Below are 23,686 nucleotides of genomic sequence, written 5' to 3'. Positions count from 1 at the left end.
TGGAGGGCGAAATTGCCTTACAGCTATTACTTAGTTGTGGGTTTGTACCATATCTGGCAACTAGAGCATCCTTTTATTTATTCAGTTCCATCATTCAAATTAGGGTGAACCATCTGCCCTTTCTTTGTGTGTGTAGGCCTGTATAAGGATTGTAGGTGGTGGTAGGTTAATAAATGCTGTCCAATTGTTTCTCTTTTTAAATCAAGTCAAGTGTCAAACTGTTTACTTACTGTGATCTTTTTTCTTTTTACATTTTCTTACCCACTTTGATCTCATCAGCACTCTGACTTAGTCGAGTGTATTGTGCAGTTTGTGTCATCATGGTCCTTTTGATCCCCTTCCCAATCCTTAACCCAAATAGCTTCAGATTCTTTTCAGTTAGGTAACATGCTGAACTTGTGTGAATAAGGCAGGCCGGGTTCCTGACAACATCATAATAAGAAGTGTCTGTTCTTTTGACTTTTCTCCTTGTTTATGCAGGGTTACCATGACATTATCAATATTATTAATGATCCTACTAACACTTACGAATGTAAACCATTAGAATTGAATGCGTAAGTGTTCACTAAATATTGGTATTGGATTTTATCTTACATTTTTGATAAATCATTTTGTCTATACACAGGCTTTGTTTCAACATTTGTGTATACAAATATTCTCAGTTCCGACAGCTTAAAAATCAGTAACATAACATGAAGATTGATGTCCAGTGTCCATCAATGATCCCTAACCAACTTAGCAGAACCTTTGCCAATAATGGATAAATGTTGCACCCCTAAGAGGTGTGCATAAAGATTCATGGCGGTTTGCTGCCAAATGGGCTTCCTCCAAGTATTGATTCAAGCAAGACTTATGCGATCAAGATATCACAAGTTATTTATTTTTAATTAATTTGAAAAATGTAACAAGGCAAACACCTATTCCCTCTAGCAACATCATCTCTTACATCAGTGGAGTACACAACACAACACTGTGAAATATGGCATTCACTCAACACTTTGGCATGGTGACAAGAATAAGAAGCATAGCCAAATTTATCCAAGAAATTAGGTGCTTCAAGTGGAAATTAGTTTTGACAGATCAAAATGACTGACCACCACTGCAAACATAACCACTGCCCTGCATGTACAGGACCGTGAGTGGCTAAACGACAGACTGTTCAACATCTCATAACGTCCTTTCCAGTCTGACATTGTCACCTGAGGCTCTGAGCCAGTCTATTGAGCTCCTGTGAGAGAGCAGTGACAGTTTCCAGGATCCTCTGCTTGTCTCCCTCCTCCAGCCGGGTCCCACAGCGCTGGGCAAACCTATCCGGGTGCCAAACGGTCTGCTGGCGCCTGAGGAGTTTACGGAACACTGGCATGTCTTTCCTATCTGCACCATGCAGCATCACCTCCACCATCTCCTCCACTGAGCCCTTTGGTGCCGGCCAGGGGATGTCCCGATAACTCAGTTTTGTTGTGGCCGCTGCTGCAGTGTCAGTGTTGAAGGTATCTGCACATCGCTCCTCATAGCGCCGCTTCTTCCCCTGGCGCGTTTCCTCCTCTTTCCGTGCGGCACGCGCCAGGTACTCTTCATGCTCCCTCTGTAGCCTCTCATGCAGCTCTCTGTTAGCCCGATCCTCCTCATCCACCTCTTTCTTCCTCTTCCCATGAAAACCTGAGGATGCCAGTCTTTGAGCCTCTGCATGCTGTTTAGTGACATACTCCTGTCTAATTCTATCTGCCCAGTCTTGAAAGTCCTCCTCATCGGTATCTTCCGCAAATAAAGCATCTGCTGAAGAAAAAAAAAGGAAAAATATGACGATGTACAATTATTTAAATCAAATTATTCAAGAGTGAAATATTACCATCATATTGTCCAAATGTCTCAAAAAACTCATCCTGGCATTCCCCAAAGAGCTTCTCTTGCCAGTCTTTCTCAGCGTCTGTCGCTTTTGAAGACTTTTCCCTAGGTGCAGTCTTTGGGAGAAAAGTAACATCAGAAACAGTTCTCAAGGATGTACACACCATACAATCAAGGTCCTAGCTCTCCCCTAAAACACATATTAAACATGCATATGGCAGAGACATTCATACCGTCTCAAATTTCATCCATTGCAGCAGGTCCCGAGGTGTAATTCCTGCATTATTTGGTGCAACCATGGCATCTGGGCAACTCTTTTGAAGGGGCAAGACGAGGTCATCATAAACTACATAATAATAAAAAAAAAGGTTAGAATACATTAAAAAAAGGTTAGAAGGCATATTATCCTAGCTGCTTCTTTTTGTTGTTAGTAATACTGGCAGACCTTCACCTCTTTTGCCATGTTTCAGAGCCTTGTTAGCAGCAATGTGTAGGGGCGTGTCCCCTTTCTTGTCTTTCTGAAGGATGTTGGCACCATACTTCAACAAAAGCCGAAGGATGGCGTCATCACGGAGTGAGCAGGCCAGGTGCAGGGGAGTCCTGCGCTTTTTACCCTGGGAGAAGTTGACGTCGAGGTCGGAGTGCTTCCGGAAGTAGGACTTCAGCTTCATTAAACTGCCATCTTCCACGTATCTTATCATCTTTTTCTGTTTACGAGTCGCCATGATCTCCCTCCGTATGGAGACTAACTCTAATTCTAATTTACTTCAACAAAGATTTAACAGTTGTAACAATACATATCTAGCAGCTTCCAAAGTTAGTTAATCAACAACAATCAATAACGTTAGCTAACGTTATAGGTTGTCATAAAAGAGCACAACGGGTGGCGTAATCCTATTACCCGTCTTCGGTGCATACTAAAATGCTTTTGTCAGTTGATAAAGACTTTCAATGTTTCGCAACCCCCATTAGTTAGCTAGCTTGTCGATTAGCTGATGTAGCCTCGACCAAATTTGCGGAAACACGGACAAATAACAATGTAACACCGACGTCAATATGTTGTCCTGTCGTTAAATTCCCCTGTATATTTATTCGGAGTCTTATAGTTCCGGTTGGGTTGTAATTCCGAATTCAATCACTAAGTGGCAGTATACTGCTGTAGTATACATGGCTTTGACTTGCAATGCAGTTCATTTAAATCTTAAACCCTTGCATTTATTTCTCGTGTTAAAAGTTTAAACCATTCTTTCACAGAGTAAATAATGATAAAGCTAATGTCTGATTTTATCGTAAGTGATCATACTTTTCTAGGTAGACATAGTATAAGGAGAAGCGGGGGGTAGAGTAGGTGACCCCCCTGTGCTGGTTTAGCAATGTGAATCATAGAAACATTGATTGATAATTTGTAGGAACTATACATCTAATCTAAAAATTACATAAAACAATATTACTATGGGATATGTTGCTATGGTGGTAAAGTTTGTTGAGAACGTGTGTTTTTTACTTTTAAATGGTAGGTTCCCTTACAAAAAAGTCCCACAAGATTTTCAGGGCCATTTTCCTGTAGGACAACCTGCAGGATCCCTTCCTCATTCTTCATAGATAATATACTGTAGGACAATACACAGTTTCAAAAGAATAGACAGAAAGCACAGGAAACCAGATTGCATGACACTGTTATTATTCAATGCCGCAACAAAGGATGAGTTTTATTGTCCATTTCATAAAAGATGATTCCTTGGAGATTCGCCTGCATGGCTGTTCAGTGCTGCTGCCTGTGTTAGTCAGTCTCACTGTTGTTCATAGGCTTGGTCTTAACTGGGGAGGAGATTAAAGAGATTAGATGGGCAGCATTCACAGGATGTAACGGCAGAAACTGTATGTGTGCGTGTGTGTTACATGAGGAACAGTGACAAAGGAAATAACAAGTAACGGTTAGGTCATACTTACCAGAATCCTACTTACTATCATAAATCATACTCAATGAAAAGGGTCGTACTTGGAACAGAAACAAATTTGATCGTTATTAAACATGGTTATTAAGGCCAAATAGGCGATATTACTAATAGACTGTCAACTCAGTCACCTAGGTAATGATTAGCCTATGTAATGATATAGGCCTACTATTAAACATGTTACAAAATAACACTGAAGACATAACTTCCTTTTTACTTTGATTAAATATTGATGTTCTCTTGTCTCTCTTATGCGGAAAGAAAAAAAGCACAACTCTTTGGTCCAAACCAGGCAAATGGCATCATTGAAGTGACAACACTACAAAGCTCAGGTGTTGTGGAGCCTTCCACACAAGGCTTCTTCCTTTCCAGATGAAAAAGTAAAAAAGCTGATCCCTGAGAAAAGTAGGAAGCAAAGCAAGGAGGTGTGTTATTATAACTGAATGAAAGGGTCATTTAGGGAAACGTAAGCATTTTTGTCTGAAAAACACAGAAGAAAAATGTATATTAACACACCACACACCTATACATTGACAATATACTATGTAAACCTATACCTAATGTGACGTTTATGCTCATCTTTCACCGTTTCCCTCAGTGCTGCCCAAATAAAATACAAGCATGTCGGTCGCATACACATATTTATCAGATGTTATTGCAGGTATAGCGAAATGCTTGTGTTCCTAGCGCCAACGGTGCAGTGATATCTAAAAATACACAACAATACAGACAACTCTAAAAGTAAAATAAAGGAATTAAGAAATATAGAAATCTTAGGATGAGCAATGTCAGAGTCCGGAGTATAAATATACATCTTTTTTTAATCCTGTATTTAACTAGGGAAGTCAGTTAAGAACAAATTCTTATTTACAATGACGGCCTACCCGGTCAAACCCGGACGACGCTGGGCCAATTGTGTGCCACCCTATGGGACTCCAATCACAGCAGGTTGTGATACAGCCTGGAATCAACCCAGGGTCTGCAGTGATTCCTTTTGCGCTGAGATGCAGTGCCTTAGACCACTGCGCCACTCGGTAGCTTAATATAAAATAAACACCGTATATACAAAAGTATGTGGACACACATTCAAATGAGTGGATTCACCTATTTCAGCCACAACCGTTTCTGACAAGTGTATAAAATCGAGCACACAGCCTTGCAATCTCCATAGATAAACATTGGCTGTTTAATGGCCTTTCTGAAGAGCTCAGTGACTTTCAACGTGTCACTATCATAGGATGCAACCTTTTCAACAACTCAGTTCATCAAATGTCTGCCCTGCTCGAGCATCCCCGGTCAACTAAATGTGCTGTTATTGTGAAGTGGAAACGTCTAGGAGAAACAATGGCTCAGCCACGAAGTGGTACACTACAGAAGATCACAGAACAGGACCGCAGAGTACTGAAGCTCGTAGCGCAAAACAAAAGCACAATAACTGTTCATCTGGAGCTTCATGAAATGGGTTTCCATGGTCGAGCAGCCATGCACAATGTCAAGTGTCGGCTGGAGTGGTATAAACCTCGTTGGCATAGGATTTTGGAGCAGTGGAAACACGTTCTCTGGAGTGATGAATCACGCTTCACCATCTGGCAGTCCGACAAGCAAATCTGGGTTTAGCGGATGCCAGGAGAATGAAACTTCCCCCAATGCATAGTGTCAACTGTAAAGTTTGGTGGTGGGGGAATAATGGTCTAGGCCCCATAGTTCCATTGAAGGGAAATCTTAACACTACAGTATACAATGACATTCTAAACAATTATGTGCTTCCAACTTTGTAGCAACGGTTTGGGGTAAGGCCTGCACAGATTCCTGACCTCAAGTCCATCAAACACCTTTGGGATGAATTGGATGTTCTGATGTTCAAAAATTTAGTGGAAAGCCTTCCCAGAAGAGTGGAGGCTGTTTTGCAGCAAAGGGAGGACCCACTCGAAATTAATGCCTATGATTTTGGAATGAGATGTTGGGTCAGTAGTTAACATACACTAGGTTGACTGGGTCTTTAAACAGCTTGGAAAATTCCAGAAAATTATGTCATGGCTTTAGAAGCTTCTGATAGACTAATTGACATCACTTGAGTCAATTGGAGGTGTACCTGTGGATGTATTTCAAGGCCTACCTTCCAACTCAGTGCCTCTTTGCTTGACATCATGGGAAAATCAAAAGAAATCAGCAAATACCTCAGAAGAAAAACTTGTGGACCTCCACAAGTCTGGTTCATCATTAGGAGCAATTTCCAAACGCCTGAAGGTACCATTTTCATCTGTACATACAATAGTACGCAAGTATAAACACCATGGGACCACGCAGCTGTCATACCGCTCAGCAAGGAGACGCATTCTGTCTCCTAGAGATGAACGTACTTTGGTGCGAAAAGTGCAAATCAATCCCAGAACAACAGCAAAGGACCTTGTGAAGATGCTGGAGGACACAGGTACAAAAGTATCTATATCCACAGTAAAATGAGTCCTATATCGACATAACCTGAAGGTCGCTCAGCAAGGAAGAAGCCACTGCTCCAAAACAGCCATAAAAAAGCCAGACTACAGTTTGCAACTGCACTTGTATGTAAACTTCTGACCCACTGGGAATGTGATGAAAGAAATAAAAGCTGAAATAAATCCTTCTCTCTACTATTATTCTGACATTTCACATTATTAAAATAATGTGGTGATCCTAACTGACCTTAAAACCTCTCTCAGGGAAAATGTAGAGCGCCAAATTCAAATAAATTACTACAGAAATCAAACTTTCATTAAATCACACATCCAATATAGCAAATTAAAGCTACACTTGTTGTGAATCCAGCCAACATGCAGATTTCAAAAAGGCTTTTCAGCGAAAGCAAACAATGCTATTATCTGAGGATAGCACCTCTGTAAACAAAGAGAGAAAAGCATATTTCAACCCTGCATGCGCGACACAAAACGCAGAAATAAAAATATAATTCATGCCTTACATTTGACGAGCTTCTTTTGTTGGCACTCCAATATGTCCCATAAACATCACAAATGGTCCTTTTGTTCGATTAATTCCGTCGATATATATCCCAAAAATCAATTTATTTGGCGCATTTTATCTAGAAAAACACCTGGTCCAACTTGCGCAACGTGACTACAAAATATCTCAAAAGTTACCTGTAAACTTTGCCAAAACATTTCAAACTACTTTTGTAATACAACTTTAGGTATTTTTTGATGTAAATAATCGATAAAATTGAAGACAGGATGATCTGTGTTCAATACAGGAGGAAAACAAACTGTAGCTAGCTTTCTGGTCACGCGCCTCTATCTAACAGTACACTACAAGTTACCCTCGTTCAAGATGGCCATACTTCTTCATTACACAAAGGAAAAACCTCAACCAATTTCTAAAGACTGGTGACATCCAGTGGAAGCGGTATGAACTGCAAGACGTTCCCTTAGAAATCTGGATTCCCAATGAAAAGCCATTGAAAAGAGAGTGACCTCAACAACAAAAAAATCTGAATGGTTTGTCCTTGGGGTTTCGCCTGCTAAATAAGTTCTGTTATACTCACAGACATGATTCAAACAGTTTTAGAAACTTCAGAGTGTTTTCTATCCAAATCTACTAATACTATGCATATCTTATATTCTGGGGATGAGTAGCAGCCAGTTGAATTTGGGCATGCATTTCATCCGGACGTGAAAATACTGCCCCCTGTCACCAAGAAGTTAAGATAATTTTTACTGCCTTTAAATGTCAGGAATTGTGAAAAACTGAGTTTAAATGTATTTGGCCAAGGTGTATGTAAACATCCGACTTCAACTGTATATTTGGAAACTTGTTTTGTGCAGTTTCTACAAATCCAAATCTGATCAAAGTAAAACATTTTATGAGTTACTAAAGGGGTTTTAGTGGAAATTTCCCTCACCAATTATCAGTTTGACTTTTCCCTCATCAAGGACCGGCTTTCCTGAAGTCCCTTTATTGGTATTTCCAATTTTACAATTTTCCAGATAATCCATGAGAAGCAATTGCCTCCCTCCCAATCCCAGCCACAGCTAGGTCTTTCACATGGCTGTGCTGGAGGTGCCACCTCTACTGCAGACCTGCAGTGTGGCATTACTTATGCCCAAAGGGGTCATCCCCTCTGCTGATGGTCTTGGCTGTATAAATGTTAACATAATCATACACTAACATCTTAGCACTGTTCAACGTTAAAACATGACAAAGAATATCAAACAATTTAATGGTGAACATGGGTGCAACTGGTGCTATCATAAAGGAGAAGGGGTAGAAAAGGTCAATGGGTTCACTAGAGTGTATCCTACTGTTTAGAATGAGCCAGAGCCACGCATAGACACCAAACACCGCAGAGAGGCTGCCTTGGTGGTAGAGTCAGGGAACATCATACATGGTGTTAAGGGCCCATCTCCTTTAGTGTTCCTTACCATTTACAGCGGGATTGAAGGGGTTGCTTTTGATTGCATGTATGGCATCTCCCTAGGCATATTTCATCAAATGACAACACTGTGGTTTGAGCCCAAATATCACCCTGAGTCCTGGTACATTGAAAGAGAAGTAGAGCGCATAATCAAAATATTGCTTGTCATAAAACCACCTGTAAATGAGACAAGACCACCACACTGAATTCATTTACTCAAATATTGGAAAGCCACAGAGTTCCGACACTTCTTGCTTCTCTATAGCCTCCCCTGTTTGTTTAAATGGGATTTTACCCAGGCAGTGCTTACAACATTTGCTGCTACTGGGTACAGTACAGTATCTATTGTCTACTGAAAGACACGGTTACCTCTCATGACATTGCTATGGCTGAGATGTTCCTTTGAAAATATGTTATTAGGTTTGAACAATTGTATGGGAAATGTCAAGTCAGCTACAATGTCACCATTCTTTTGCATGCACCTACATCTGTCCGAAACTGCGGACCTTTGTGGGCTCAAAGTGCATTCATCTTTGAAAGTAGTAATGTGAGACTTGGTACCCGGACAAATAGTGGAAATGTTCAGTCTTTACCAACACATCCCAAGACTACTCACTATTACATTCACCACAGAATCAAACCAAGCTAGCAAAAGGTAAATTGAAGAAATATTAAGGGGCTACAAACTCGGCAACAAATGTGAAAAAAAATAATTGTATTTTTACTAGGGTATCCTGTTGCACAGAACCCTACATCAAGGGAGGCTTTTCTCCTTGAAGAATCAGACATGTACATTTCATCATAGAGCGATCGTTAACGGGAATCACATTTATTCCAAAACAGCAAGTACCTTATCGAAACTAGTAAACCATGTAGTGGTCACCCAACATGGGTCAGTGGGGATGGTCAGGTATTTTGTTGACGTAGGCAGTGAAGTGGGCTACGCAGTGATGACAACAAGATGCACAATAAGAGACTAAGAGACAGGAGGCACAGTCCTCTTGGATACTTAAAGAGATTGGCAATTCAAATTAGGTTAAATTAATCAAATGCACAGACATATGTACCACCTGTGTTTATCTGAAAGACATCCAAGGTGTACAAGGGAACTACATCTGTTTACAACCCAACAAGTGGGAGGTAGACTGAGAAAGGGTGGAAGCGTTAAACGTAACTATTTATTTATGTGTTATAAAAATGTATACAACTTTTTACATTGTATTTATACATTCAGAGTATGTATGAATAAAGGTGTTTCTGGCTTACTGGTGCTCTTTCATGCCATCCCTAGGAGGGGGTTGAGTCACTTGAGTGGGTTGAGTCACTGATGTGATCTTCCTGTCTGGGTTGGCGCCTCCCTTGGGTTGTGCCGTGGCGGAGATCGTTGTGGGCTATACTCGGCCTTGTCTCAGGATGGTAAGTTGGTGGTTGAAGATATACCTTTAGTGGTGTGGGGGCTGTGCTTTGGCAAAGTGGGTGGGGTTATATCCTTCCTGTTTGGCCCTGTCCGGGTGTATCACCGGATGGGGCCACAGTGTCTCCTGACCCCTCCTGTCTCAGCCTCCAGTATTTATGCTGCAGTAGTTTATGTGTCGGGGGGCTAGGGTCAGTTTGTTATATCTGGAGTACTTCTCCTGTCTTATCCGGTGTCCTGTGTGAATTTAAGTATGCTCTCTATAATTCTCTCTTTCTCTCTTTCTTTCTCACTCTCGAAGGACCTGAGCCCTAGGACCATGCCGCAGGACTACCTGGCATGATGACTCCTTGCTGTCCCCAGTCCACCTGGCCGTGCTGCTGCTCCAGTTTCAACTGTTCTGCCTGCGGTTATGGAATCCTGACCTGTTCACCGGACGTGCTACCTGTCCCATACCTATTATCTGACCATGCTGGTCATTTATGTACATTTGAAGATCTTGGCTATGTTCTGTTATAATCTCCACCCGGCACAGCCAGAAGAGGACTAGCCACCCCTCATAGCCTGGTTCCTCTCTAGGTTTCTTCCTAGGTTTTGGCCTTTCTAGGGAGTTTTTCCTAGCCAACGTGCTTCAACACCTGCATTGCTTGCTGTTTGGGGTTTTAGGCTTGGTTTCTCTACAGCACTTTGAGATATCAGCTGATGTTCGAAGGGCTATATAAATAACTGGCAACATGACATATAAATACATTATTACATTGACATTATTACATTGACTGAACTGTGGACCTACTGAAACCATTATTAATTGTGTTGGTATCTATCAAATAAAAGTAGCATACACTATATTTATTGCATGTGGACATTGTCATTTATACATATTCTCACATCTGCTGAGTTGAAATGTTGTCTGATATTGCACTATATTTCAAAAGTATATTTTCTCTGTTGTTACAACATATCTCAAATCCTGTAGTTAACTTGAAATTGCCATATCCTGCAGCCAGGAATATCAAAATCCTGTAGATTTTGGACCTGCAGGATTCCTGCAGGAATGTACTTGGTCCTCCAGGAATTACCAAATCCTGCAGGAATATATATATTTTTTACGTTTTTTAATTGAACCGTTATTTAACTAGGAAAGTCAGTTAAAATGATGGCCTACTCGAGGAACAGTTGGTTAAATGCCTTGTACTAACTAGAGAGGTATCAAGGTAAGACCCAGATGCAGACCGTGTCGAAGTAACAATGTTTATTACAGCAACAGGGGTAAAGGTACAGGACAGCAGGCAAGCTCAGGGTCAGGTCAGGCAGAGGTTATGCAATGGTACAGGACGGCAGGCAGGCAGGCAGGCTCATGGTCAGGGGCAGGCAAAGTGGTCAGGCGGGTGGGTACAGGGTCAGGCCAGGCAAGGGTCAAAAACCAGCAGGACGAGAAAAGGGGGACTGGGGAATAGCAGGAGCTGACACAAAAACGCTGGTTGGCTTGACAAACAAGACGAACTGGCAACAGACAAATGGAGAACACAGGTATAAATACACAGGGGATAATGGGGAAGATGGGTGACACCTGAAGGGGGGTGGAGACAATAACAAAGACAGGTGAAACAGATCAGGGTGTGACATGTTCAGGGGCAGAACAACATATTTTACTTTGTCAGCTCGGGAATTTAATCCAACAACCTTTCAGTTACTGGCCCAACACTCTAACCACTAGGCTACCCACCACCCTTGCAGGACCAAAATCCTGCAGGAACATCAGGGCTTTAACCTTCAGTATTTTGTCAATACTACAGAATTTCTGCAGGACACCTGCACAATTCATGCACAAAGGGGCAAATTCCTGTAGGATTCCTGTAGGAGTTTTTTGTAAGGGTTGCCCCCCCCCCCTTTATATTCAATTTTTTTTGTCTGATCATCGCTTCTCATCTTCAGTTCCTCCTTTCCTCTCCTTTGGGGTTGATTCTCTGCCATGCATCTGTTCTGGGAGTCCTTATTCAGCTTGCCACCTGTCAGGAAGAGGAGACAGTGTAGGCTCTAAGAGAGCATCTGTGTGTGTGTGTGTGCGTGCGTGCGTTGTATGTGTGTTGTTTGTGTGGTGTGTGTGTGGGGTTTGGTTGGTTAGATTGGTCGGTTGGTGGGTGGGTGGCAGCTAGTTGTTGTTGCAGGCACCAAAATCAATGGCGCTTGCAACAATAGAACCCAAATGCTGAAATGTGGAACAGCAAAATTAATTGTTTTTTTTTTACAAGAGCTTGTCTGTGTGTGTGTGTGTGTGTGTGTGTGTGTGTGTGTGTGTGTGTGTGTGTGTGTGTGTGTGTGTGTGTGTGTGTGTGCATGCGTGTGTGCATGCGTGTGTGTGTGTGTGTGTGTGTGAGTGTGTGTGTGCATGCGTGTGTGCATGCGTGTGTGCGTGAGTGTGTGTGTGTGTGTGTGTGTGTGTGTGTGTGTGTGTGTGTGTGTGTGTGTGTGTGTGTGTGTGTGTGTGTGTGTGTGTGTGTGTGTGTGTGTGTGTGTGTGTGTGTGTGAGTGTGTGTGTGCATGCACGAGCGCTTTTGATAATGTGTGTGTGTGTCTGTGTGTGTGTGTGTGTGTGTGCGTGCGTGCGCGCGCGCGTGTGTGTGCGCGCGCGTGTGTGAGAGAATTTTTATATACACTGATTCTGTAACAAATTTTTATTCAGTTTGTATTAATCATACTGAAAATGTCTATACATAGAAAATAACGCATCTTTGCATTACAAACTTACCCTTTGATCAAATGAAGATGGAATTAACTAATGCAACTCTTGACCTTAACACATTTGTACCTGTCTCCAGGTCTGTCTGTCTGCCTGTCTGTCTGTCTGTGTAGCTGTCAGTCTCTGAGATGGAGTAATGTTATGCTCAGAGGGCTTGAATGGGTCCAGCTGAACTGGCTCTGTGCTGGGGCTGATGACAGAGGCTTCATTTAGTCCTCGGGTGGGCCTGAGAGAGGGAGATGGCTTCTGTGCAGAGAGCTCTGTGCAGAGGGCTCCCTCACAATGGGGATAGAGAAGGAGATGAAGGGGTGCTTTGTGCCCTAGAGAGGAGGATCCGTTCAGGATAATTCAGTTCCTCACACCCGTAATTCCGGAGTGGTCCCCCAGTCAGAACCCCTTCTTCCCCCGTGGCTGTCGGAAACTACGTGACTCCCTTAACGATACTCTTCTTGTGTGAAAGGGCTCCACTATGTCACCTCAGGTGTTTGGGTCACATGGTCATGGTCTGTGTGGAGACTGGGCTGAAAAGAGATAGATAGGCAGGGTGAGGGTGCATTCTTTGGTTTCTCACAGAAAGTCTATTTCAGCAGGGTGAGGTGGATCAACCCCCCCACCCATCTCTCCTATCCCACTACTCAATTGCCTCAGAGTGGGGTTGTGTGCCAAGTTTGATCAGATCCTATCACAGCTTTACGTAACTGCTCCTGCTAACACCCTGAACTCCTATAGGGTCAGGTGAGGCGTGTGTCTCTCGCACCAGGGGATGAAGCGGAGCGATGCTGCTGAAAGACAGGATATCCCTGGACAGGAACCCCTACCTTGCCGCTTGTCTTTCCTGCCTGGCCTGCTGACTCTATCCTGTCCACTGAGGTCCATCACCCTCCAGAGAGGGAGGAGGGTAAGGCAGGCAGCAGGAAGGCAGGGGTCCTCCAAGACGCTCCAGGGGTCATCTCCCCATCCCGCCACAGCACGATCAGGCTTGGTCCAAGGTCCGGTTTGTGGTCTGGGCTACCTTCTCCCCATTGTTACGATAGAGGAGAAACGTGCACACACTTCCTCTGGATCTATTTTTGCTTTTGCCTGGCCTGGTTTCTTCTGCTCTGATTTATGACAGCTGGAGATGTGTGTATGACAAGAGGCCTGACTTTTTTAATAGCATTACCCCATTGTGATTTTGACTCGGGTGACTCAATACAGGTAGAGGAGTTGTGGAGGTCTGTTAGGAGGGAGAGGTGTTTGGCTGAAATGGCTCATGTCCTTACCTCGGGTCCTAATCTAGGGTTAGAGCGTTATCTACAATGATTTTGAAACACAATCCTGCTAACAAACAACACATCAATGTAAGCAAAAGAAGGAACTCTTATTTGACCCACAATGTTCTGGGGTTGGTAAATATTCATAGTGGTTTGCCTGGATGTGGTAACACCTCCCATACAGTGTCATGGGTGTTTTGACATGTCCACTGGTGATAGCCATTAGGGCAAAGGATATAATTACTAGCACACTGCATCTCGACTTCTCTCCTCTAGTCTATTGACATTCTGTGGTATAATCAATTGGCCACTTATTTTATAAAGGTGAAATTATTTATATGCTGTTTGATATGTGTCTATGCTGTTTATTAAGTGTGAGGTTGTCTTTGCATAATGTGTATTGCACTGGAAATACCTGTAAGGACTTGATATTGATAAAAAAGATTGTCATATATTCTATTGCTGATGTTGATTTTACTTCTGAAATGACTATTATATATGTTTTCAAGTATTATAAGTACCATTGATGCTTGCCTTTAACTAGGTAGGGGCTACATTGGTCATCTAGATGGCTCAGTGGGGTGTTGATGTGTTTGTCTTAAAACAGGAGAAGTGGAGAATATGAAAGAGCAGAGACACCAGTGCCACTGCAGAGCTGTCCCAGCTAGCACATAATGTTCTGAGAACCATATGTTTCTGAGAGCTTTGTAAGAGCGTGGTTGTCCAATGGTTATTTTGCTAACAACCTTCCCACAACTTTTTGGAAATGATGCAGGATAGTTGCTTGGCTTTGGAACATTCTCAGCACATTTAAAGGATTCAAGTTTTCAAGATATATGACTTACAAAATACAGAAATAAAGCCTGCATGATGCGTTTTGCATTATATGATGCTGCGTTTTGCATTATATGATGCTGCGTTTTGCATTATATGATGTTGTGTTTTGCATTATATGATGCTGCGTTTTGCATTATATGATGCTGCGTTTTGCTTCAGAGAGCGTTCTAAGAATGTTATTTAAAAACATATACATTCCGTTCTCAGTATCAACAAAACTCTCTTTATCCTCTATCTTGTTATCTGTGTTCAGGTCTGTTGGCCGCGCCCACTAATTGACTACACTTGATCTCAATGAGGGCTTGTTTCCTTTGAAATGGGGTATGTTTGAATAGACTAAAATGCACAAACATGTCTTGCTAGTGCTATCCTGGTGGCGCAGTGGACTAATTCCATGGATTAAGAACAGAAGCTCATGGGTTTGAATCTCACTGAGGCCATGCCACAATTTAAAAGGGGTGTGTTAATGCCTAAGTAAATACATGTCCATGTGTCCTATCTGTATTTGGAGTTCAAAACAGTTAACCTAAGCTACCAGTCTTATTGAAACATGTTCTCAGACCGTTATTTTATTACCTTCAAATAACCTATAATTTCCATTCTCAGACTGTTAATAAAACCTCCAGGAACCTCCCACTAAATGCTTCAGTCATGAAAAAGTTATACTTAAATCTGAATTGGAATGAGTCTGAGCGCTGAGTCTGAGCGCACTCTGACCACACTCTGAGTCTGAGCGCACTCTGACTGTTCTCCGAGCGCACACCGAGCACTCCAGAGTGAATTAATGAACACACCCGATATCATAAATAGGACTGATGGAGTTATGTCACACATGCAGTTAACACAAATATGTGGAAATATCTGCTCTATCCAAAATTACAACCAACTGATTGTAGCATTACCGCAGAACTGGAGGAGGAAAGTGGAAGGAGGAGAAGCTAAGGAACTTGTCTGTTGGCCCTGCAAGACCAAAATGAGTTAAAAGAAAATTGATAAATAAAAAAAGTATACCAGTTCCATTTAAGGACCAAATAGTTGGGAAGAAATGTCCGATGTGCCGATTCCATGGCACAGGGTTTATGAACTGATATACAAAATAACACCGGATTCAAAACATGTTTTTTTCATTTATATTATTATAAACAAAATTATTGCAGTCAATAGAATGTTATGTACAGTATATGGTATACAGTATACAGTATACAACCATCCCAGCTCTCACTTGTTTTGGTACTGCCCATATATAGCTTGTTTTTGGTCACAGGTTCAGGAATGGCTGAAAAATCACAACATTTACCTAAAATTAAGTCTGTAAATAGCACTTCTGGGTGACTAGAAAAGTCTTAGTCATTCAATCAATAATATATTAATACTCTTAGTAGTCATGTTCATCTTTCATTTCAAATCAGTAGAAACTATGAGAATAGAAAGGTTTGTGACATTTGTGAAACATCACAGCACAGTTAAAAGATATATGGCAAGTAGAAATCAAAACTGCATGCTTTTTAGAGATAGATAGGAGGGGTTGAGGGGAGTTGAAGGGTAGGACTAATTATTATTATCTTTAAATAAAAATAAAACTATTTTAAAATGTACAGTGTCTGTGAAATCTATAAAGTATGTAGAAGCCATCAGGGAACCATAATAAAATGTTCACAACCGTTCTCAGAACGTTTCAAAAACGTTCCGTTCTAACGGTCAGGAAGCATATGGCTCCAATCCTAGAACCAATGGGAAACCAAAAACGTACATTCCCACTATTTCCAAGGCACCAAATGTGCTAACTGGGGTGTATTTATTCCTTGATCAATAGTTCCAACATACATCATACAGTGTTCTTTTTCTCGCCTGTTAGAAAAAAACTACATTCATACTGGCTCAGCAAAGCTATGTAGATCAAGTCCGGTGTAGCTCAGTTGGGAGAGCATGATGCTTGCAATGTTGGTAGAGCATGATGCTTGCAATGTTGTTAGAGTGTGATGCTTGCAGTGTCTGCTAAAATGTAAAGGACCTATGAGACTAACATTTGAGCTCATTTCCCTTTGAGAAGACATACTCTGTTTTGTCAACTTGTTTGTCATCCCATGCAAAGTCCATTAAGGGAATCAAATGAGAGGATTTTAAATGAGAAATCCCTACGGTAAGACTGCTGTCATAAATATAGGCCCACTTGAAACCCACACACTGTTATTATATAGGAATGTTGATTGGAAATCTCTTGTGTAATCTATTTTAAAAAGCACTCTGTGGCATACCATCCATGCCATCTCACTCAAACTTGTAACCCAGTGGGGTGCAGGGACCAGAGGGACAAATGTCTCTCATGTTGCTATGGCTAAACGCCCTCTTTAGCTCAAAGAGAAGCTATGTTGCCCAGCATATGCAAGGTTCGGGCCGTGAAATCTGTATGACATGATCAAATTACCTCCATAAAACTGGAAAACCTTGGAGTATAATCTATTCAGATTGTCTTTCCCACTTTTCTCTGACCCTGCACAGTGGTGTCGGCAGATGGGGGATAGGGCTGTGTTTTTACACAGAGCGATGCCAGGTGTGTCTGATGTGGACCTAGTCAAGACAGCTGCTGATGAGGAAGACATTGGGACTTGAAATCTCATGTCAGATAAATTAACTAACCACTCAATATCCTCCTTCTCTCGACTAAAGTCTCTATCAGGCATGAGATTAGTTTGTAGTGTAGTAGTGCTTGAGTTTAAATGCACGAGGCTCTGGAGCTGAAAAGAGGCAGAATAAACATGTTTGCATTGTTGGGCTTCTCCAACACACAGAGAATTCCATGATGAGGAATTCCAGCATGGTGGTGAAATGATGGAGAGCACTGTTGAATCAGATTCAGGTTCCTTCAAGCCCAATGTATCATGTCAACAAAGGCAAATATTGTGTCACAGAAGGAGTGTGGTGTCTGTAAGTGGCCCAGAATTATTAGCCCACTCCTCCTACCCCCCGCTGTTACTAATTATGTCCAGAACAAAGCTCATTACAACCAAATCTGTTAATCATGGGGATGGTCTCTTACAGGTCAGTGAACTGCTGCACGCACAGTGTTTGTCTGCAAATGACTCAAACAATAGTTCAATTATCTTTATTGGCTTAAACTGGTCTCAGTGCAAAGCATCCCAACAATGGAACAGTGAGTTGATAACGGTACACTACAATATTTTGACATTACACATGGGGAGTGAATCTTAGATATTTGCTTTAAAAGAAGCTACTCAAGCTTACATGTTGCTGAAGGGAGCGAGGGAGAGATGTGGTAGCAGGGTTACACTAGTTTACATGATCAACACAGTTCTCTGAGAAAGAATGCATTGTCCTCCGTCATTTTATCAACACATTGTCAACAAATTTCTGTTAATGGTTTGAAGGGGAACACTGTCGTAAAGGAGCAAAGAAACAAACGTCGGAGTGGGAAATCAAACTCATATGTATTTCCTGTAGACACAGCTTTGATTCTGTTCTAACTGCACACATTGGGAGGGAGACTGTCACCCTTCAACTCGGTGTGCTAACAGGATAAACGCATGTCTACTGAATAGTGTTTGCATGACATCGTAACAAGTAACACAATGACACAAGAGAGGATTTTAGTTCATCAGAAAACTTTTTTATTTCAAATCATCACATGAAAGCATTGTACAGCATGTATTCACATCTTTGTCAAATAAAAACAAGTTAATTCATGCCTTCCCCAATCCTGATTCAATACACACACACACACACACACACACACACACACACACACACACACACACACACACACACACACACACACACACACACACACACACACACACACACACACACACACACACACACACACACACAAGAGTTTAATCTGTCAGAGCAGCCACCTATTAGTTGGCTCTCCTCACTCGACAACATTTGTCAGCTGCCATCTGTCCGTCTGGGACCACCCCCCTCCCTCCATGCCCTTATCTCCCTTTACAACTTTTTTAATCAAGCTGCAACACCTTTCCTGGACCTACACACACACACACATACGCCATGACTGGGGCAGAGGAAGAGGTCTCACCTCCTTCCAATGAGCAAGTGCTTAAAAAAAAACAAGAACAGCATGGTACAAATGCATGTATAATACACTCCTCCAGGGTTAAAAGCCAGAGCCATGGGACAACCCACCTAAGAACTTGCCTTAAGTCAACATGGAACACCAGGAGAACAATATGAGCTGCTTTGTCCCTTTGAAATACATTCAACTCTTTCCAAAATGTCTGGATTCTGGTTTGCATCACCCTGGCATGGAGCTTGGCCCCCTGTATCAAGCAGTTCAAGGGGTTTGTACAAACTTCCTAATCACTGAAAGTGAGCTTGGAGGATGTCAGTGGTCATGATTACAGCCAGAAGACTGACTATCAGTTTCCTCAGTCACACAGTCTGGAGGACACGTACATTTGCACTCAGTCTGCAGTCCACATGCATGTGGCTGAATAGGTAATGATATCATTTTGCTGGATAGGTAATGATATCATGCACCTCTGAAATCTTACATTTACCTGTAGTGTTCAGGTGACGATGGAGGCAGGACAGGAAAAGGCAGCTAGAGACCTCTTCCCTCTGGCTGGCATCCCTCTTCCATGCCCTGACCCCAGCATAAACGTCACACCTTAGTGGCCAGCGACTGGGCCTCTGTCTTCTGGGAGGACATGGAGCTGCCGGGGCTGGTGTGCATGGCCTTCTTTAGGTTGAGCAGACAGAGGCACTGGGAACGGAAGCGCAGGTCGAAGAAGGCATACAGGAAGGGATTGAGGCAGCTGTTGACGTAGGCCAGGCAGGTAGCATAAGGGTGGGCCAGCAGGAGGAAGCGGAGGAAGGCACAGGTGTTTGGAGCCAGGTTCAGGTAGGAGAGGGCATCAGCGCTCTTCAGTACGTGGAAGGGCATCCAGCAGGCAGCAAACACAACCACCAGGGTGGTGATGATCTTCAGCAGACGCCTCTTCCTCTGGTCCTCCTTACGCAGGCTGTTGAAGTGGCGTGTCACGGTGCAGCCGATGAAGCAGTAGCACACCATCATGGCCAGGAAGGGTAGGAGGAAGCCCAGGGCAGAGGAGGAGATGCTGAGCCCTGCGATCCACATGGACTCCTTCTGCTTCAATTCATTTGATTGACTGATTGTTTGATTACCCCCACCCAACACCAGGCTGAAGTCCATGCCACAGGAGATGAGGTCGCTGCTCTCGTCATCCTTGGTGGTGCGGAAGATGAGTGTGGGGGCAGCCAGTAGGCCGGAGAGGAGCCAGATGGCCGTCAGTGAGGCCTGCATGTGGCCACGGGTACGCAGCTGGGTGCTGGACAGAGAGTGCACGATGGCCAGGTAGCGGTCAAAGCTCATGGCGGTGAGGCAGAAGACGCTGGCGTACATGTTGAGCAGCACCACGTAGCTGCTGATCTTGCAGAGGGCCACACCGAAGGGCCAGTGGTAGCCCAATGCAGTGTACACTGCCCACAGTGGCAGAGTCAGCACGAAGGTCAGGTCAGCCATGGCCAGGTTGCCTATGTAGATGTCTGCTGACCGGCGCTTGGCCTGAGCCCTCCACACAGTGAAGATGACCACACCGTTGCCAGAGAGACCCAGGATGAAGATGAGCATGTAGAGGACTGGGATGACTGAGTAGGAAGGCTTCCACTCAGAGTAGTCACACATGGTGCTGTTCTCCTGCTCTTCATAATCATAGTCATAGTATTCAGGGGTTGTCCACTTCTCCATTCTTCTTAGAGTATCCTTTTCTTCTTTAAAAATGTATATTATTTTATCAGGTAAAATAATGTTGATCAATGGATCAATAACGTTTATTAAGCAATTAGAAACTTGGTCCAAATCCGTGTGCAAGAAGTTCATAAAAAGCGCATAAAATAGGTCCTGACCAGTCGAGGGTGATTTCAGGTCTGGTGTCACAGCGCTGGGCAGGCTGCCTTTTTAAACCCCGGCAGTTCTTCACACAACCCTCTGTCACCTCCTCCAAGGCCGATCCCAGCACCCCCCTTTCCCTTTCTCTACCCACGCCCCCCGCGACTCCATAACGTTCGAGTGTGAAGAGAACTCTCCAATAAACGGTAAGCAGACCTCAATTTAAAAGCGAAAACGTAATGAAAATACAAAAAGGGCATTGAAAGAACATTATTGTAACTCTTATGACGCACACGTTTAATACATGTTAAAGACTGTAGGCGAATTGTGGGATCTGCTCTACATGTTTTACAGCCTTCAGAAGTCCTAAAAAGTATAATTGAATTGATATGGAATTGATTTGAAAAATATTCGTTTTCCTGCCTGTCTAGGCAAGCCGGGGCAAGCACCTCGTCTAAAAGTAGACAATTACAATGATAAAGTGGCAGCATTTAAGGGGGAACCACTGCCAAAGTAGGCAATTGTACACTTGAGCACCCAAATTAGAATAATACATTTCCATGTCAATGATCGCACAATTGCATAGCGCTGCTTGTTCAAACATGTTGCGTGTGTCGTGTGCAATGTATCAAACAAAACATTATGTTATTACTGCAGTGCTATAGGGTGAGTATAATTTGGTTGTGTCCAACATAATTAATTTGGATAAATAATCAAATTTGAAATATTATATTATAAATATCCTATTCTCTTTCTAATGGGAATTTGTTGTGCTGCATGAAATAGGACAGAAAACGTTATTGGCCTATGTTTTACATATATGTATTATTTACATGTTTAGCTTACTGTTTTCTTATCTGGCCATTAGATGTCCCAGGGTGGGGTTTGCCCTATGTTACTTATTTAAGAACAAAAACATATCATTTATTATAATTGACCAATAAAAAGCAACCCAAGATAGACAGCCAAGAGACTTGGCCCACCGGGGTTCATTCCAGTATTCCCACATCCAGAACACTGTTATTGTTGACAATCACTGCCTGTTATTTCTTTAGTAAATACTGTCTTCATTCTATTACACGAACTGCATTGTTGGTTAAGGGCTTGGAAGTAAGCATTTCACAGTAAGGTCTACACCTGTTGTATTCGGCGCATGTGACAAATACAATTTGATTTGATTTGATGTTAGAATTGTATCACGGCAGACTTTGTCATCATAACAAAGTAAAACATTTTTTCCCCTGACTAATCTGGTGCTTAAAGGACAGTTAGACATGTCCTGTATCCTGTGGGTCCGTGTGTGACGTGGGATGAGACAAGACAGAGCTAGTGAGTTGAGACCAGGTATATGTAGACCTAATATTGTATCATTTAAATACAAGTGCTCAGTAGTTTGTCTCATATCCACTCAGAAATAGGAATCTGTCCAAATGGTTTAGTTGGTGAGAATCATCAGTTGACTGATGTAAAGTGAGTCTGATCTAGTCCCTGTGTATCCATGCTGAAGGAGCCCAGGTGGGAGGGCTCATTCTACACCCTCCTCTGTCTCTCAGCAGTGTAGCAGCAGCAGTGGCGCCAGGGCACTGACCTTCTCAGACACAACCATCACTCAACAATCTGCTCAGCCGGTCCCCTCCTCCTCCATCCCCCTATTCCTGTCTCACCCACAGCTCTCTCTCTCTCTTCATCCCCCTACCCCTCTCCACCCATCTCTCTCTTCCTCTGATGATGAGCCAGACCCAGGCTATGTGGAAGTCTCTGGTTCTCGGCAGCACTAGTCTTCAAACGTCACTTACCCTATATTAAGCAGTTTGTTTTTGCTACTTGTTTTGGTAGTTTGTGTTGATTAAACCAATTTAATTGTGTTTCTCCCTCTGCTCTGTCTCCCCCCCCCCCCTCTCCTCTGAGCTGTCTCCTGAGCTCTTTTGCAGGACATTTGGCAGCTCTGAGCAGGAAAGGAGCAGAGTGAGTTGAGTCAACGCAAGCTTCCCCTGTTCTAATGGGATTCTATTTATATGTGAGATTGTGTTTTGTGCGGCATTGTAAGGGCGTTGGAAGGATATGCTGGTCAAGGCAGTGAAATCTAAAGTTAAATCAAATATTACACCTAATTCAATTCACGCCCACCCACCATCCAGCACTAAATAAGTTATCAACCCTTTAATGAGCAGACAGGCTAATTTGACAGGGATCAGAGATAAGAAACAGATGGCTAATGCTGATGATTAACATGAACGACATCTTCCAATGTTCCAAAGGAATTTCAAGTCCAAAGGAATTTTAACTTTTCATTTTGTCAGTCAGTGTGAGCATAGTTCTGTTTCTCCAACATTCCATTGGTGTTTTTGCTATTGCACTATTTATTTTTGCTCTCATCCTCTCATGTGTGGCCTTGTGTTGTAAACCACACACAGGTAAGACACTATAAATCTTCCTATACAAGTACAGTATATCCTGCTGCTGACCACATCACATCTCTTGTCATCTCCTGTTCTCACACCCAAGGTCTTCATCCATCATCCGTTGGTTTAGAGCAAGTAAAAAATAAAAAATAAACAATATTGAGAGATATTGCATAACGACAAAACCTATTCCCCCTCAGGAGACTGAAAAGATTTGGCATGGGTCCTCAGATCCTCAAAAGGTTTTTCAGCTGCTCAATTGAGAGCATCCTGATGGGTTGCATCACTGCCTGGTATGGCAACTGCTCGGCCTCCGACCGCAAGGCACTACAGAGGTGAGTGCGTACGGCCCAGTACATCAATGGGGCAAAGCTGCCTGCCATCCAGGACCTCTATACCAGGCGGTGTCAGAGGAAGGCCCTAAAAATTGTCAAAGACTCCAGCCACCCTAGTCATAGACTGTTCTCTCTGCTACCGCACGGCAAGTGATACCGGAGCACCAAGTCTAGGTCCAAGAGACTTCTAAACAGCTTCTACCCATAAGCCATAAGACTCCTGAACAGCTAATCAAATGGCCACCCAGACTATATGCATTGCCCCCCCCCCTCTCTTCTACACTGCTGCTACTCTCTGTTATTATCTATGCACAGTCACTTTAATAATTCCCTCAATTACCTCGACTAACCGGTGCCCCTGCACACTGACTCTGTACCTGTACCCCCTGTATATAGTATCGCTATTGTTATTTTACTGCTGCTCTTTAGTTGTTTGTTACTTTTATTTATTTTCTTTATGTATTTTTCTTAAAACTGCATTGTTGGTTAAGGGCTTGTAAGTAAACATTTCACTGTAAGGTCTACACCTGTTGTATTCGGAGCGTGACAAATAAAATTTGATTTGATTTGATACGAATGGAGACCACTCACAAGCACATGCACACACTCACGC

The 23,686-nt window shown here is 42.8% G+C and overlaps 2 protein-coding genes across 3 annotated transcripts; both read right to left on the bottom strand.

The window, feature by feature from the left end:
- Nucleotides 1-858: 858 nt before the first annotated feature.
- LOC135517869 (NF-kappa-B inhibitor-like protein 1) lies at nt 859-2,901 on the bottom strand. Of its 2 annotated transcripts, none has more exons than XM_064942542.1 (4): nt 2,297-2,901; nt 2,079-2,191; nt 1,850-1,961; nt 859-1,776 (listed from the first exon to the last, which is right to left on the bottom strand). In XM_064942542.1, the coding sequence occupies exons 1-4, from the start codon at nt 2,568-2,570 to the stop codon at nt 1,196-1,198; spliced, it is 1,080 nt and encodes a 359-aa protein (XP_064798614.1). In that variant the 5' UTR covers nt 2,571-2,901; the 3' UTR covers nt 859-1,195. The 2 variants fall into 2 exon arrangements, with proteins under 2 accessions (XP_064798614.1, XP_064798615.1); XM_064942543.1 differs by having other exon boundaries at nt 859-1,773.
- A 15,151-nt stretch (nt 2,902-18,052) lies between these two features.
- Nucleotides 18,053-20,417, bottom strand: LOC135517868 (apelin receptor B-like). The gene has a single exon (XM_064942541.1). The coding sequence runs from the start codon at nt 20,325-20,327 to the stop codon at nt 19,089-19,091; it is 1,239 nt and encodes a 412-aa protein (XP_064798613.1). The 5' UTR covers nt 20,328-20,417; the 3' UTR covers nt 18,053-19,088.
- Between the last annotated feature and the right edge of the window lie 3,269 nt (nt 20,418-23,686).

This window comes from Oncorhynchus masou, chromosome 28 (assembly GCF_036934945.1).
Source record: "Oncorhynchus masou masou isolate Uvic2021 chromosome 28, UVic_Omas_1.1, whole genome shotgun sequence".
In the NCBI taxonomy this organism is placed as follows: domain Eukaryota; kingdom Metazoa; phylum Chordata; class Actinopteri; order Salmoniformes; family Salmonidae; genus Oncorhynchus; species Oncorhynchus masou.
Note: the sequence above shows the minus strand (reverse complement) of the source record. Positions and strands in the feature narration are given on the sequence as shown.

Excerpts from the sequence above, each read along its gene's own strand:
- LOC135517869 (XM_064942542.1), bottom strand. The coding sequence starts at position 2,570 with ATGGCGACTCGTAAACAGAAAAAGATGATAAGATACGTGGAAGATGGC. Across the intron at positions 2,192-2,296 it reads TCTGAAACATGGCAAAAGAG|TTTATGATGACCTCGTCTTG; the intron begins GTGAAGGTCTGC and ends ATTATTATGTAG. Across the intron at positions 1,962-2,078 it reads AATGGATGAAATTTGAGACG|ACTGCACCTAGGGAAAAGTC; the intron begins GTATGAATGTCT and ends TTTCTCCCAAAG.
- LOC135517868 (XM_064942541.1), bottom strand. The coding sequence starts at position 20,327 with ATGAACTTCTTGCACACGGATTTGGACCAAGTTTCTAATTGCTTAATA.